Source organism: Rhea americana, unplaced genomic scaffold, assembly GCF_003343005.1.
Source record: "Rhea americana isolate MKP2758 unplaced genomic scaffold, rheAme1 scaffold_210, whole genome shotgun sequence".
Taxonomy (NCBI): domain Eukaryota; kingdom Metazoa; phylum Chordata; class Aves; order Rheiformes; family Rheidae; genus Rhea; species Rhea americana.
In genome coordinates, this window is record NW_028186259.1 from 97,956 (window position 1) to 114,137 (window position 16,182).

The window sequence follows — 16,182 nt, forward strand, 5'->3', positions numbered from 1 at the left end:
CCAGAACTGCAGAAAATGGATGCAGCATAACAACAGGCAATCTTAAAAACAAACTGAAAGAACAGCTAGACAACTAAACAGAGCTCACTATTACTTCCCTGTGTTTCTTCTACTTACCAATCATGGCAAATATGTCAGAGTGGTAGGTTGATTCTTCATTTTCATGTTTCTTTTTCAAGCCAGGACGATACAAGACTAGGGCTACAGCCAAACCAAAATAAGCTCCAAAAGCATGGATAGTCATTGAGGCTCCAGTATCTGTGGCCTGCAACAGGGGTCCAGAACAATATCACAGATTTTACAGAGAGGAAGAATGAGATTCTGGTGMATGAGAAGTCTGGATGAATCTGGTGATTTATTTTCTACAGCAGAGAGTAGAATGTGTAAACTGAAAATATTACAAAGTGAAAAAGTGTCACTAATAAGAATGCGTTTGACACTATAACAACAAATCAGAATTCATGAGAGACGCTTTTCTACTGATCATCTTTTTTAGTATGGTGTTCAAAATGTTTCACGATTCTTTTGTCTAATAGCGCTGGATGTAGAATTCTTGATCACTGGTGAAGGATCACAATAGATTTTATGAGTGAATGTAGTAAAAAGTGAAACAGATCTGAAAATCCTTCAAATCTGAGCTGTTAGATTTCAGCTGGGATAAGGCATGCTTTACTCAAGTGCCTCTCCAGCTTAAAAATGCAACATTCCTTGGTTAGGCTTGGCTTTACTCTAAGAACGGTATTTACCTGTTTACTCAGCTAACGGAGATACAGCAAAAAATAAGATATTTTAACATCAAGGAAAGAATATTCAAAGATTTCTATAATCAAAATCAAAGGAATAGATATCAGAAGATCTTTAAATATGGACACCAGGTTGCTTTTAGGTTTCCTGGCCACATACATCTATATTTCCTGTAACATTTTCTTTTAATAATTGGATGATACTCTTACTTTCAAAAACATTTTTCAAATATACACTTAAAATTGCAAACATTTTACGTGCCCTGTGGCATTTGAGACAGCACAGGGTGCTTATGCTTGAGCAGCTGAAGCCAACACATATGCTCAGGTGCTGGAGAGTGAATTGAAGGAGACAGAAATGGGCCCAGATATGCAGTCATCTTTACAAGCATGACACTTTTCTACCTATCAGCTGWGATGCTGTAGCTGTCTGTACATACACTTTCAGTCCAAATGGGCTATGAAGTTAAATAATGTTGGCTTAACCTTCTTTTTGATCTCTGGAACTGAGATTCCAGCAAAGCCACGTTACCTTGCATCTGGAGAGAAACAAAAATACAGATAGAGGCCTTCTGCTTAGGGCAGTTTGAGGCTGATGGTAGTAAGTTGTTAGGTTGCCATAGCTTAATTGTGTTTTTTGGCCCAAATATATCATATAGACAGAAGCAGTATTTTAAGCTGAGGTAAAGTAGTGAAATATCTGAACAGGAGAAGCTGAACTGAGGAAGAAGAACAAAGATTTGGGGAATCCTAAGTGAGAGGAGATAGGTGGCTGTGAAAGACATACCGCTCCATATAGATTAGCATTTGTTATAACCAGAGGACAATTATTTCTAAATACTTGTACCTGAAATATTTCTTTAACTAGATGTTCATTGCATGCAAAGATTGTGATCTCCAAAATTGTCAAGATCAGCATCTGAACTGGACTTGTTTTCCCCAGGACAGCTCCAAATGAAATTAAAGCAGTTGCTGTACTGAAGTCTGCATTTATTATGCTGAAGTTAAGAAAATAATAACAAACCAAAAGAAAAAAAGAAAAAAAAAAACATGCAGAAAGAGAAAAAAATCACTTTTCTGGAAATAAAGATAGACCAAAACTTATCATATCAGTAAAATGATAAAGTTWTAACACTTGAGATTTAAAACTATTAGGATATATCTACTTCAACTATATTTATGTGTAGTTAGTTGAAATTACAAAAATTCACCTGAAACTCGTATCAAGGATGCCCAGGGACATTTCTAACCTTTTTCTTTCTTTTTTTTTTGCCGTTCATTCATTTATTTATTTTGCTTGAATACCAAAGGTAAAAAGGAACTTCTGGTTTTGTTTGGATGGTTTAACTCTTTTCAAAAGCCTTATTTGCCTTTCTGACATGGTGCATCATGGTTGCACTAGTTGATGTCAGGAAGGAGCAGTGATAACAGATTATGGGGAATGGCAAAGGTAAATGAAAAAACAAATTTGTCAAAGACCTCGAGGATGGAGAGACACTAGCTACGGCTCCCTCATCAAAGGGTTATCTGCTCTAAGCATGATGTTTATGCCATAATTTCTCCAGAAGCAGGAGAAAACTTCACATGTAGATAAACACACTGGTCCAACAATTCCTCTGTGACCMCATGTACCATGGGAGGACTGACCCTTTTGTGTTGCTGGGTACAGGAGAGATCTGGAGAGCTGCTGGTGCTGTGCTGGTGAGGGAAATATTAAAACTTCTAGGGCTTCAGAGATTCAGTGGGGTCTCTACATGACATATGGTCCAYCTATAGCTCATGACCCAAGTTTCACCCTGTTTTCCCTTGGCCCAAAGCACTAGTGTTGTCTCTTGTGAGATGAAAAATTGATGAATACTGAGAGGTGGCCAGTAATACTCCACCAAATTTTTGTGAGTTCAGAAGTCTGATCTCACAGCTGTTGTAGTTTTGTGTCTTTTCCTGGTATCTTAAAGGAGAGATTGTAAAATTTGAAAATGTCACACATACCTTTTGATATTAACATCAATTTTCCCTACTTTATTGTGCCAAAATCCTTGCGATAGGGTGCCCCACTGGAGACCCAGGGCAGCAATGAGCATGTTGATACCAACACTGCTGAATCCATATTTCTTCAGAAAGGTCATCAGGAAACCAAATCCAACAAATATCATCACATGGACATCCTGAAAGACTTAAGAGGGAAAAAAAATCTATGTAAACAGGGACTATAGATGGAGGAAAGGTTTAATAGAAAAGAATTATATAATATTATATTATATAAATGGCTCATATTGGCTTATATTGCCAATATGAGCCATTCATCCACATTTGATGACAAGTCTACTTGTAGATTGAATGTTTTGAAAATTTATGACCCAGTATCAGTTTATTACTAGTTGCATCATTATGCAAAGAACACTAGTTCTATACCTAAACTAGCAAATTTAATGTACTTGGAAGTGTTCTCTGGGTCTGAGGCTAGAATATCAAAGCTTCATATCCATACAAAAAATTCTTTTCCCCTCAGATCAGGGTTGTCATCTCCAATGCGTTTTGGTCTAACTCAAAAAATGTGCATTGGAATTATTTAGGAGCATGTTAGTTGCCCGCTACAGTGGCATGCCTGTGATTTCAAACAATTTATTCTACAGAAAATTGATTCTAATTTCTTTACATGGGCAAYTGTAATTTACTGGTTTAGAAACTGCCTTTAAGAACTATGCTAATAGAGCATATACTTATCGAGCCTTCAAACACTTCTAAATGTTAAATTATGTCTAATTCTTTTAATTACTTTTTTTTGAAGTTAATTTTTTAAATTTTCAGGCTTTTTAATATAAACTGAATTTATAATTACAACATGGATACTATTTTATATTTTAAAATAAGTTGTTTTTCTGAAGTGTTTAATGTGATGCAATGATCTCTGCACCTACCAGATCTGAGTTCTGTAAGTAAGATTTTTTTTTCTGATTTTGTTGTTAGGAAGAACCTCAGTAKAGAAAAACTCATTATTTTCATTTCTCTCTCATTGGGCCTTAGATGCAAATATGTAGGAAAAACTGAGACATTGACCTAGTAAATATAGCATTTGGCTTGAAATATTTGCCAGTTGTGGTATTTTCATGTTTCCTGTAGTTTTGCTATATGCATTGCCATCTTTAGCCATAAGAGGGCCCAAAAGTATAATAAACTACTGGAGATTCCTAATAAACTTTATTATATTTACATTGTCATATGCTAGTTCTGACATTGCACTGAAATGCACGCATGCATGCAAACAAGAATTTTTACACAGGGTTGCACACTTTTAAGAATTAGGACCTAAATGCATAGACATTCCCATCATTTTGCTTCCTCTTTGGACTGGATTTTTCACATGTATTTACTGACTTCGATAATAGCCAGTGATGTGACTTCCTGAGACTCCTGCAGTTCACTGGTGTCTCCTTGTTTCCCATTGGGCTACTCAATTTCCAAAACTACTTACCAAAATTTTCTATTGTGCTTACTACTTATTTTAAGAGCTATACAGCCAGCTTATCTCCCCTATTTGGACTGCTGCTCCTTTAATACATTTGCAAATTTTGTATCTCAAAGCTGAGCGAAAATAATCATCTTGCTTACAGTTCCACATATTTATTTCTTTGCTTTAAAGAACCTTGCAAGAAACTGAAAAGATATGTCTTGGRACAACATAAACCATACTTAAAAAAACCTTCCTGATTTTGGCAMCACCAAAATTKGTATGCAGTCAAGAATGTAAAMTAGTGTAGTGAACACAAGTGCTCARCAATAGTGCCTAAAGGTCCCATTATTTTGAGGGTGCGGACACTACCTGCAGCTACCCTGGTGTCYGCTGGCAGCCCGGTGCTCAGCAGTTTAGTTGAGTCATAGGCTTGCAAGTGAGACAAAAATACGGTGCAGGGTCACATGAAAAAAGATCTGAAATAAATAATCAGAGATTCCACCCACCCCTGTTTTTGAAGGATATGTGAAAACTGTATGCCTGAAAACCTCTTTCTYCACTTTTTAAAATAATTTTCTACCAGTGACTCTTCACCCAGTAATGTGTAGGGTCAGCACATTTGCATATCAGAAATGGCCTAGTTTATTGGACTGACACTCGTAAAACTATTCTATAAAAGGCCCGTTAATGGTGTCAAACAAATGCAGAACTAGAGGGAAAATCTATAAAAGAAGCAGCTTCCACAAAAGTAGCCTTTTTGTTTGGCTATAGSAGAAACAAATGGAAACGTACTGAATAAACTACTAGCACAAAAAGTTACCAAGAGATATCAGACCAACCATTTTTAGTTTATATCACAAATGAGTTTCATGCACAAAAATGAGGGGTACATTTGAAAATGACTCTCTGCTTGTCTTTTTAGACTCTGAATTAACCTAGGTTATGAACCGTCCAGTGAACCCTAAGGAACAACCTGATCTGTAGTTGTTCAGCATATTATTTTCTCTTGTTTGTAAAATGCTGGTTAAGTTATTGCAGACAAAATAAATTGCTCTCATCAAAAAAATKCCACTCATCTTTACAACAATGCAACAAATCACGTCTAGATGGGTAAAAGATGTTTTTCTGCTTAAGTAATCTGACAGTAAATATGAACTAAAGAGCAGTTTTCAAAAGCACTCTTTTTTAAAGAGCAGTAGGCCTAGAATGGTTTCAAATCATGGAGAAAACAGCACAATATGAAATAAGCTGTTTCAATGACTAACTGTGCTAAATAAAATATAGCACTTCTATTCTGTGAGACAGGAAGGGAGAGACTGGGAAAACACTCCAGCTAATCCTGGACAAAACTAATGCACACGATTCTGCCAAGCTGCTCAAAGCCAATGTATTAATTTCGCTGCAAGGTCTCCGCATAATGGTCAGTCTCAATGCAAAGATGTTTGTGGAATCTAGGATTATTCTTAAACTGTAATTTTGCTCTGTCTGAAGAAAGCCTTACAACCCAGAATAAGAATGGCACGGAAACCTTTCTGAGCCATGGGACATGAATCGGACACAGAACATTACATCCTGGACGCCAATACTGCAGAAACCACATGGGAGTACTTGCAAAACTGTTGCACAGGTTTTTCCTCCCATTTCACTGGTAGACCACAGATAAAGTTGTCCATCCAATTCACCATTCCTGTGTTGGATTCTCTGGAAGCATATACAATGCAAAGCTGGGAATGATCTCAGATCAGACCTCCTTATCTGGGTGCAAAGCTATGGTGACTTTCAATTATTTTTTTCATCTTTCTAAGGAATAAATCCAAAAATACTGAAACAGTTTGGGTCCATGTCACTAAGGTATTTAAGGCATACGAAAACAGGCCTTGCATCACAGATCTGGCAATATAAATAGAATGAAGCACCTAAATCTACCATAGAATGAGGAACAGATGAAGTTACCATCCCAGGGTTGCCTGAAGAGAGCATGTGAAGCAGGTTAGACCCATCATTTTGTGAACTCATGGAAAATCCAGACTCAAAATATGTTTCAGTACTACTATACTATCATAGTTTAAACTTTTGGCCAGATACTCCTGCAAACTCTACACTTTTATGTGTATTTTGTAGAGAGGAATTTTTGAGATAAGATGGTCTAAAAGTAAAAGCACAGGTATCAGGAAATACTGCTTTTTTTTTTTCCATTTCTTTACTGTGAATGGAATTCATCTAATCTTAGGTGAGCACCGAAAAGTCCAACATTATATCTAGTGTTTACTTATTTTATACCCAAACTGGTAAATCAAAGACCTGTTTGTTCCCGAGCCAAAGAGCAAATGACATGGCTTAACTCACAGCAACGCAACCAAATACTCTTCCATCCCAAAGCATTATTCTCACGTGTGCCACATGTTGGGAATAGCCCCTGATCGATGCAATGCCTAAAGCAATGGCTCCGCGGCATGATGGAGATCAGGGTGCTGGTTTCCATGAGCCAAAATCATGCCAGAAACTTCTMAACAGTTTAGTAGTGTGGACAACTGGAGGACAGTGTGCCAGCATAACATAGTCATACACTGCCTGTGAGGGGTAAAAGATGAAGGTGGAGAGAGACAGAGACAGGGCAGTTTTTCCCATGTGTCTCACACCGGTCTTAGGGAAGGAAAGACTGTATAGATGATCCCTAACTGAATAGCTTGCATTTCAAGGCTTATTTTTCAGAGTTAACATTTGATGAGAAGAATCCTTTCTTCCACAAGCTGAATGAGGCTCCTGCCCTTTCTCTGCCCTCCTTTTAAAGTAGAGATATTAAATAGCTGTTAAATAGATGTTGTGCTCCACACAAGGGCAGGCTACCTCAGGAGCCTCCCAAGAAACACAGTACCCGTGGTGCTTCTGGACAGAAAGCCTCAGTCCAGAAGACTCCAGAAGACTCACAGTTTAAAAAGAAATGTGCTGCACTTAATTCTTAAAAGTGTGCAACCCGGGCACCTTCCTTGGTAAGAGGGTATCCAAGAAAGTGCAGAGTACCAGAGCCAAAAGCAGTGCTATTTCACCTGGAGAAGGTTGTTCTGGCAGATCAGGTAGCTCTTAACTTGAATCTGAGGGATACATGGCCTAGATAACACCCCCATGGCTTCCCAAATTATACCAGGAGGGAGATGCCAAAAACACTATTATTCTGTCACTTGTTTTGGGGAAGAGGCTGAGATTGCTGGAGAGGTGTTTTAGGCTATAGCAGCATTAGTAAAATTAAAGTACCACTGTGCAACAATCATTTGTACAGTTAAACTGTTAGCAGAGCCCTTAGCATGGTTTTGACCTAAGCTATCAACCCCTGTCCCAGGCTACCGTGGACCAGTGACCATCCCCAACAAGATATCGGGACGTAGCCACCTGGTTTAGGAGCTGAGATAGTTCAATATGATGGACATAGCCAGGCAGTGCCTTAGACAAAGAATAAGCTCTGGCAYGGCGTAATTTACTAGTATATATGTGACTAAAAGTAAGTTAATAGGMAATGCAAAATTCATCTCTCAGAGACATTGCTACATTACAATGGAGTTGCCCAAATGTAGGTAATTGGCCCTTGAAATTCATAGCTGGCTTGCCTCTGGAGCTGAATAAATCCCTTTATTCACTGTTTGCTCAAGTGGGCAATATTCTGTGTAAGGATACACTGTGTATGACTAATGAGGTGTGAATGAGGTGTAAAAGAGCAATACATACATGTGTACTACATACAGGCTAGACATTCTGTATCTTTATGATAATCATTAAGAGGATTCCAGTCAAGCCTACAAATTTTTATAATATCAGAGCCCAGAAGAAGAATAACAAACTTTCATTAGTGTAAGAAAGACACAGGRTATTCCTCTGCAAACTTCTGCTATTTATTCACAGGGGCCCGCTCTTTGCGTAAGAAGGGAAGGGTGAGAGAAGTCAGCATCTACTTCTCATGCCAAAAGCATTCTCCCTAGACTCCATCACAGTCCAGAACAACAGATCAACAAGTACATTTACAGAGGGAATATTACTACTGTCCAAACATCACAGCTGAGCCATTGGTTTGGAGGAGTTTCTCCACCTTGTGCCAAAAGCTATTGGTTTCATGTAGTCCTCTTTCTGCAAGTACATTTTTTAACAGTGAATATGCTGCCTATTTTCACATTATGATAAAATGACTTTTTGAAACCTGGTCAATATTAATGGCAGGTTCTATTCATTTTCTTCATTTAATACAGTAATCAGAATAGAAGTTCTGGCAAGGAGCACTGTTGTTTGTCTCTGGAAAATGTTAGAACTATTCCAAGAAACTCAGATTTCTCCAAGTTTCAATCTGCTAGACAAACTTATACAAAAAAGACTTTTCTCCTGGTGCAGCTTAACTTCTCCACAGTTAATTACTTTCAGAATATATGTGCTCAACTTGAATTTAGCTTTCAGATCTGTTGCTTTCATACCTCAGAAAAAGTTTGTCCCAAAGTCTGCCTTTCTTTTGCAGTTATATTGTTTCATCTCATAAGTTATATCCGTTTTGTTCAGAAACCTTGCTTTGGATTATTTTAAAGAACTCCTAACTACTATAAACGTTAGATAGCAATACTTACATGGGTATATAGTATTCTGGGAGCCATCACTGCTGTCATATTCCACAAATAAACTGAACAAAACAATGATGATCACTTCCAGAAGAAGAGCCAGGATGGAGAACTTGAACCTCATGTTGGTGTCCAGGGCTGAAGGCATTGCAGGACAGCAGAAGGCTGTGAGAGCCTGATAAAGAGAGGGCTGCCTAATTCAGTGGATCTGGGTGATACAGCAAGAGAGAGCCAAGCAAATGCACTGTCACACCCACTATGGGAGGGAAATAGTATAGGTCAATATAGCAATTGCTGTTCCTCGAGCTATTTCTCTGTATGAAACGCTAGCTTACAAATTTTTCAGTTTGGAGTACAAAATTATTTTTCATGCGCTATGAAATGTGGATAATCCTCTATCGCTTGACAATATGATAAGGAAGCAAAGTGAATTTGTTTCAGTAAACTGCGGAATCATGTGTTCTTTCTATTACACAGTGAATGAAATATGCATAAATACAGCGCAAGTTCTCAAAGTGAACTGTTGTTGAAAAAGAAAATAATTATACTTCCTAAAAAGATAGAAGGATGTTCCTGACTTAAAAAATAAACTTGTATATTATTAAAATGAGAAACTTGAAAAAAAAAGTAGCTGGTTTTCTTTTTTTCTTTTTTTTTTCATCTCTCCTAATTCAGAAAATGAGAACAGATCAGAGACCAAAGTTTTTAAACGGTTTTAAAATATTCAGTTTGTAAAAATTCCAGTGAGTAAGGAGCAAATTAAATTTCACTAAGATTAATCAGAGAATGATTACTTATTCTTGAGTATTCAGATGGCTTGCCAAACTTTTTGTAGAATTTTAAAAGTTTTGTGGATTTTCGGATAAGCTATTTTATTGCTATAATACTGCATACCTTTCCATTTGTTAATTTAGCATGCAGAAGATGAGACTAAGCATGTTTAAACATCATCAGTATATACACTTTTTTCAGGCAAAAATTTAGTATTGAAAACCACATGGTAACATCAAATGAAAATGGATGCATCTGAAAACTCTTATTAGTAACTAATGAATGACATAATTCCCTGATAATAATTCCTATGTCGGTAGGATTTTTTAAGTTAGACAGAATCATCTCTACACTTAATGCAGCTAATCACAGTGTTATAAATCTAGGAATAAAAATAAAGGCCAAAGTTGCATTGCATGAGTCTGTATCTTAAGAGAAGATACATCTATAAAAAGACTGATTGTAACACAGTAGACAACTAATTGATCATGCAGTAGCAGTGCTAGAATACAGGAATAAACTACCATATGCATTGCTGGATGTAAAATGGACGTATTCTGTAGATGCTGGGAGGTGATGCTACCATGGGTTGCAGTCCTGGTGAGACTCCTGCTGGAAAAGGGCTCGCACAGTTTATGAGATTTAAAAAACTTAGTTCATTTAGGGTATGCCTATATTAGCATACCCAGCCACAAACCTTTTTGCCGCTCCAGAGGCCAACTTACATATTTTGGCATCTTCAGTTGAAGAAACAGGGTGGTTGCCTCTCAAATGCCTTCTAGGACGGGGGTCTGATTCGCGCCGACTCCAGGACGATTGCTGGGAGTTGCTTGGGAGATGTCTGGTTAGCCCTGGYTAGAAACCCTGCCTGGCACTGCTGTCCAGGGCCTGGCACTATTCACTTTTCCAGAACAAAGGTATAATTAGACCATTTTCTGGGCTTAGTTTAAAATGATCTCAGCCATTACAGGACCCTTGAAAATGGACCTATGGCTTGGAAATGGAGAAGAAGTTATTTAGYAAAGCAGACACAGCAAAGTATTGCAGTATTAAACTTGCATGTGGCAAAGTTAAAACGAGCACAAGTTTTTTTCTTTGTAGCAACTATATTTCATTTGAACAGTTCAAAGAGAGGAAGCAGAGCTTTGTTGAAAGGCTGTTGATCATCCTTGCAGTACCACAGGATAAGACAGATGCAATGTTTGATTGCAAGGAGCTGCTAGCCCCKTCATTTTTACAGGAAGTGGTTAAAAAGGAACAAAATCATGAGTAAAGTTCATTGTTTTTTATAAGTTTTTTTTTTTTGTGTGTGTGTGTGTGTTTCAACCATGAATATTTCAATTCTTCCAAAATGAAAGGAATTTTCCCCTGAGACTTGTAAACTAAACACCACTAGTTCTTTTTCATTCATTACCTAATTATTCCCCTAGTGAATATCTCACACACAGTAAGTACAATACTTGAGATTGTTCTTTCAAGGGTGCAGAAAGTGCTCCTGGTTGATGTCTTGTTGGGGAAAATGCCTTTAGTAACTATTTAAATTTAGAAATCAATCAAATCAAATTAATTTAGGCAGGACTTTCTAAGATTATGACACTGTATCTTAAGTTACATATGTGCACATACACATATGCCATCTCTATAGAAAAATTATTCATGTATGTCTAAGTTGGTAATGCTGCCTTCACAGGCCATGGAAAGATGTGCATCTCAAGGATATGATGAGTCTCATCCCTCTTCAAGGGATGAAAAAATGTGTTATGTTTTAGAAAACTCATTTCTCTATATKGATTTTAATGGGGGCCTTCGGTGAGTAGCTCAGATTTATGCATCCAAATTTTAGAAACTTGACTAAGTCAGGTGAGTCCACACTTCTCATCTGAGAATTTCAAGACTTTTCCAAGTGTATTCTTGCTTGCTCACTTGTAATTCATCCCTTATGTGTGCACATGCCCCACGTGGCGAGTGAGACAGGGCTCCGTCGTTACCTGAGAGCATGAACAAAAGCTGCACTCCATCATATACATGTCAGATAGCTGACATACTAGTGTTACTGGAATATAACAGTTTTTAAGACTTTTAAGACATTTTGCAACCATCACTTGTCTTCTGAGCAGGACTTTCCTGTTCCTAACTTTCTCATGCCTTTTTTTTTTTCTTTTTTGTCATCTAGGAAGAAAAAGAGGAATTTAGCTGTTTCACAGTGGAATGAGCTGATGTGCAGCAGCCACAGGTAAATGGCCCCCATACAAACACAAGTGAGTTGCATGCGATTAGGGACTTGGAAGAAATTATATTCCAATACTTATATTCCCTAAAATTTGTTTTCTGAATAACACTTATCTCCCACCATTAGTGAGAGAGTCAGTTTGCCTGACTCTCCCAAATCTCTGGATGTGAGGGACTGACTGCTTCACTTTTTGCCCACAGAGGCAGGCTTTACGCGGTCTTGAGTTTGGTTCTGGGGACAAGGACGAGGCATGTCTGCAGCATAAAGACTCCCCAGTCTGTGAGACCTGCTGCGTATTGGGCGAGCTTCTCAAAGGAGCGAGTGAAAGGAAATCATGGGCTGGGCTGGGTTACGACAGTGGTTTATGAACACTGTCATCTGAACATGGCGAGAGTYACACACACAGCTGGGAACAGGAGCAGCTTCATTTTTCTAGAGGAAACAAGAGTATTGCCACTATTTTAGGCAGTGTGTGAATGAATGAAGTTCCACGCTAAATGGAAAAAAACCTCCTGTAGATGATAGATGCCCTGGATCCCACCCTTCATGGAGAACACAAAATGTTTTTCGTGTTAAGATATGAAAACAAGGTCTTGACCCTGCAGCTAAACATCAGAATGGAAACTCTGAGCCTAGCAGAAAGTCATCRTTCTCAGGAGATTTAACTAACAGTGACTGTGAATAGGCTGAACCTAGGAAATCAGTTATGCTAAATAAAGATTTTAATAAAAAATGGATCATCATGATAAACAGGTCTAACTCTCATTCCTCAGCCCAGGAATTTGTTCTCAGTCAAGCCCAAAGCTTCTCTGTGAGCAACTGAAAATCCTTTAGAAAGCTCATGATAGGATTCACTTGCCTGTTTTGGACATCTACGGTGGTGACAGCTGCGCTGCTTGTACTTTGGACTACCTGAACAGTCAAAGGAGAGGTGCCTTTAGGGTATGACTTGTCTGACCTATTTCAAATGTCGTTCTTAAAATGAGATAAATCCCCTCAATGTCAGTTTATCCTCATTAACTGAAAAAGGGGGTTTAGGACAATTGACTTGGAKGTAACCATCTGCACTGAGAGAGACAGCCCAATTCTTCGTTTTCCATATAAAGACTCCAAGTGAGAGAGTCATCTGTAGCCTGATGTAAATTGTTCCAATGAACTAAAGCCATTTAGCACTTCCCTCCCCTCTCCCCACCCAAAAATGTCCTATCCTGGGCTATCTAGATGCAAGATGTGACAGCTGACTAAAAAGAAATTAAAGTTRTTCGGACAAGCTCATCTTGTCCTTCAACATTTCCTAACATCAGTCTACAATCTTATGTCATAAACCTCCATCCTACAAATACCTGTAGCTGTTACTAAATTTGTGGAGATGAACTGTACCACCAAGGTGATGACAGAGGACCTGCAAAGGTAATGCTAATAAAATAAACTGCCATCTATTAAATTAAATGCCATCTGACATGGCTGTATACCACTTTAAAGGAATTATATCAATATCTATAATTATATCTATAATTGTATCTATAATACAGTCATAATAAAGCTTTCCTCTGACTTCACTGCAATTCTGATCAGGTTCAAAGTGGACAGTCATCGTTTTAGAAATAATACAATAAAAGACATGGAGAAAGGTATGTCCTAAGAACCCTAAAGAAGGAAAGAAGGAATTTTAGAGATGAATAATGGAGGTATGTTAAATCTGTAATAGTCTAAAAATACACCCAGGGCAACACTTGTAGAGTGAAACAACATCTTCTATTAGAATGCCTGATGTGATCTTTAAAATAAGTTCTTTTACTCTTTCAAACAATGTGAAAAAATCTGTTGAATGATATCATTGCAATAAATAATAACTTATCTCTTTTGGCTGGCTTTGGGTACAAACTGGGAGAAGCAAGAACCTAGTCATTTGTACAAGTGTGTGGAAAAACTCCTCTGAAAGATTAATAAATCCTCCTACAGAAGATTTGTGATGGTAAATGCAAGGTATTAGGTCTAAACAGAGGCAATGTGGAAAAACAGGCAAAAAAGTTCTTTCTCAGAAAAAGATCTAGAATTTTTTGTGGGATGTTTCTACAGAAGCATAGTGAGATATGAAATAACCTTGAGCTCTATCCAAAGCCATAAAACTTTAATTTAATCGCAATATGGTGTACAGTGTTTTGATGATACACCTCAAGACAGATGTAAGCCAGCTGAGCAGAGCCCAGAAGAGAGCAGCAAAAGCAATACGAAGTGAAGAAAAAGTGATCTATAAGAAAAGGTAGAACGTGATTGAATTGCTTAGTCTAAACCAGGAAGACTTCAAAAACAAACAAAAAAAATCCATAAAGGCAATAACTTGTTTCCTCAGGAGACAAAAAAAAATAGAATAATAAATTCAAATGTCAGGAAGAAAGATTCAGACTGTAGTGGAAAAGCTTTCTGTTGAGAAAATAGTAAAGTACTGGAATACTTTGCCTGGAAGATGATGAAGCATCCTAAAGGAGGGCTAGGTGAGCATCTCTTTGGTTTGTAAAAGCAAGATAGAGCCATATCTTGCTTTATGGCCACTTGATCTCTTAAGGTTTCTCCAGTTACTATTGAAAGTACTAATGAAGTCTGATTTTCTGTGGATTTTTGTCCCCTATCCCTTGTATCTTCTGCACAACAACAAACTTCAATTCCAGTCACAGTCTCATGATCACTAATAGTGCGATGGTCCTAGTCTTCCCTCCATGGTAAACAGCATTTCCTGAGTTTCCTCCAATTTTATAGTCCTTTTTTTTTGCCCTCTCTGAACATATCTAGTGTCTGCTCATGTCCTCAAGATCTATCCCCTCTCTATCCTGAAGGTGATCTGTGCTTTGCTGAGGATAATAATGGGAAATGGGCTAAGGGAGAAGATTTATGGGGGACACMTGGAACTTCGTACTGCTTTTTACCTTGCGCATCTGTTCACGTACATGCCATAAGGGCATGAAACCTCTCCAGGCCTGGCACTCTGCCCAGACGCGCAGGTATCACTCTCTGCAGTGCGGGTGTCAGTGCAGGGCTCAAACCGCGGGAAAATCTTTCTCTATGGGGCATGACAAAGAAAGGAGGGAGGAGGGGAAAGAGGAGATGTATGAAGGTTAAAGGTGTTGAGAAGGAATATTCTGTGTCCCAAACACTGTAAGCTTCTCCTTCTAGAAAGTTAAGGTTCTTGCTGCATTTTCCCTCCCAGATTTGTTGCTTTTTCATCATACACTATGCTCAAACCTTAAAAAATTTGGTTGATGGAAGAAGTTGCAGAAAATTTCTTAAAGGAAATACCTGATGTGCTCACGCAGGCTACATCTCTACTGGTAAAGCGAAGGGGGCCAGGGCACAGCACCTTGCACTTGCAAGCTGTTGACCATGGTGCTGAGTTCTTAGCAGGGTCCCTGGTGTGTCTTTGACCGAGGTCATCTATCACTCTCTGCAACATTGCTTCCCATGCCAACTAGTTTAGGAGCAATCACAGTCAGGGGTCCTTCTCCACAGGCAGTCAGGAGCCGGCCACCCTGTTTTGGAGTATAAGGGAGTTCGACTGCGTGTGCACGAGCTGTGTCGGGTCAGCCAGCGTACGGGCAGAGAGCAGACCTGGCCTCTTCTGTTCTGTGGTGYGGGTGCAGCGGCAGGGAAAGGAGTAAAATACTCACTGTTCACAGAATCTGGTTAGAGTAACTTGTTCCTGTGATTTAAGGGAAGCTTATAATGATCCTGCCTTGCTCTTAACTGCAGCATCAAAAGGAAGGGAACAGGGAAACATTTTTTTATGTGAGAAATTGCTGAATGCATCCCTCACAACTTGCAAACCAGCCACAATTATGCCTCATATTTTTAGGGCTTTCTTTATAATGCAACCTATTTTACCTGTATAAAATACTCAGAGGTCTCCATCTGAGGTGAATGAACTTAGGTCGCTCAGAAGGTAGTGACATTAAGATAGCCCTTGCTTACGCTGTTCCTGCTTATGGCACTTCTGTCACAAGGTGGGTAGAATAAATGCAGGTGTCTCCCTTATGAGGACAGAGTATGGAGAGTACTACTGAACAGTAAAGAAGGGAAGCTCTGCCGGGAGGAAAAAAAGGGCGAAAACACTTCARATTCCATTATAAATGATAGCTGTAAGTCTAACAGACCTGTTTCCACTGAAAATGCTCCTCTGTCTTCTCACAGCTATAATGGCCAACACGTACTGTATTTTAACTCTTTGCAGAGTTAAAATCTTGTGCACTGACACACCGTCCAGCCAGGTACATGCTGCACCTTTCTGTTATGCTGGGTCTCACATTATCTGATTTTTGGCCTGATGCATTCACCGTTTGAAGCAGCTGCTGCAGCAACACATTTCTTTCACACTGATCTTTTTTTTTTTTTTTTTTTTTTTTT

General features: G+C 38.5%; 1 protein-coding gene across 1 annotated transcript in view; it reads right to left on the reverse strand.

Annotated features, from left to right (window-relative positions):
* The window catches only part of RHAG (Rh associated glycoprotein), a 14,738-nt gene extending 5,778 nt beyond the window's left edge, over positions 1 to 8,960 (reverse strand). The window contains exons 1-4 of the mRNA XM_085304842.1: positions 8,796 to 8,960; positions 2,733 to 2,916; positions 1,591 to 1,741; positions 118 to 265 (exon numbers count right to left, since the gene is read on the reverse strand). Of these exons, the coding sequence (XP_085160968.1) occupies positions 118 to 265; positions 1,591 to 1,741; positions 2,733 to 2,916; positions 8,796 to 8,934 (622 nt within the window). The 5' untranslated portion in view covers positions 8,935 to 8,960. The remainder of the gene's footprint in view (positions 1 to 117; positions 266 to 1,590; positions 1,742 to 2,732; positions 2,917 to 8,795) is intronic.
* Between the last annotated feature and the right edge of the window lie 7,222 nt (positions 8,961 to 16,182).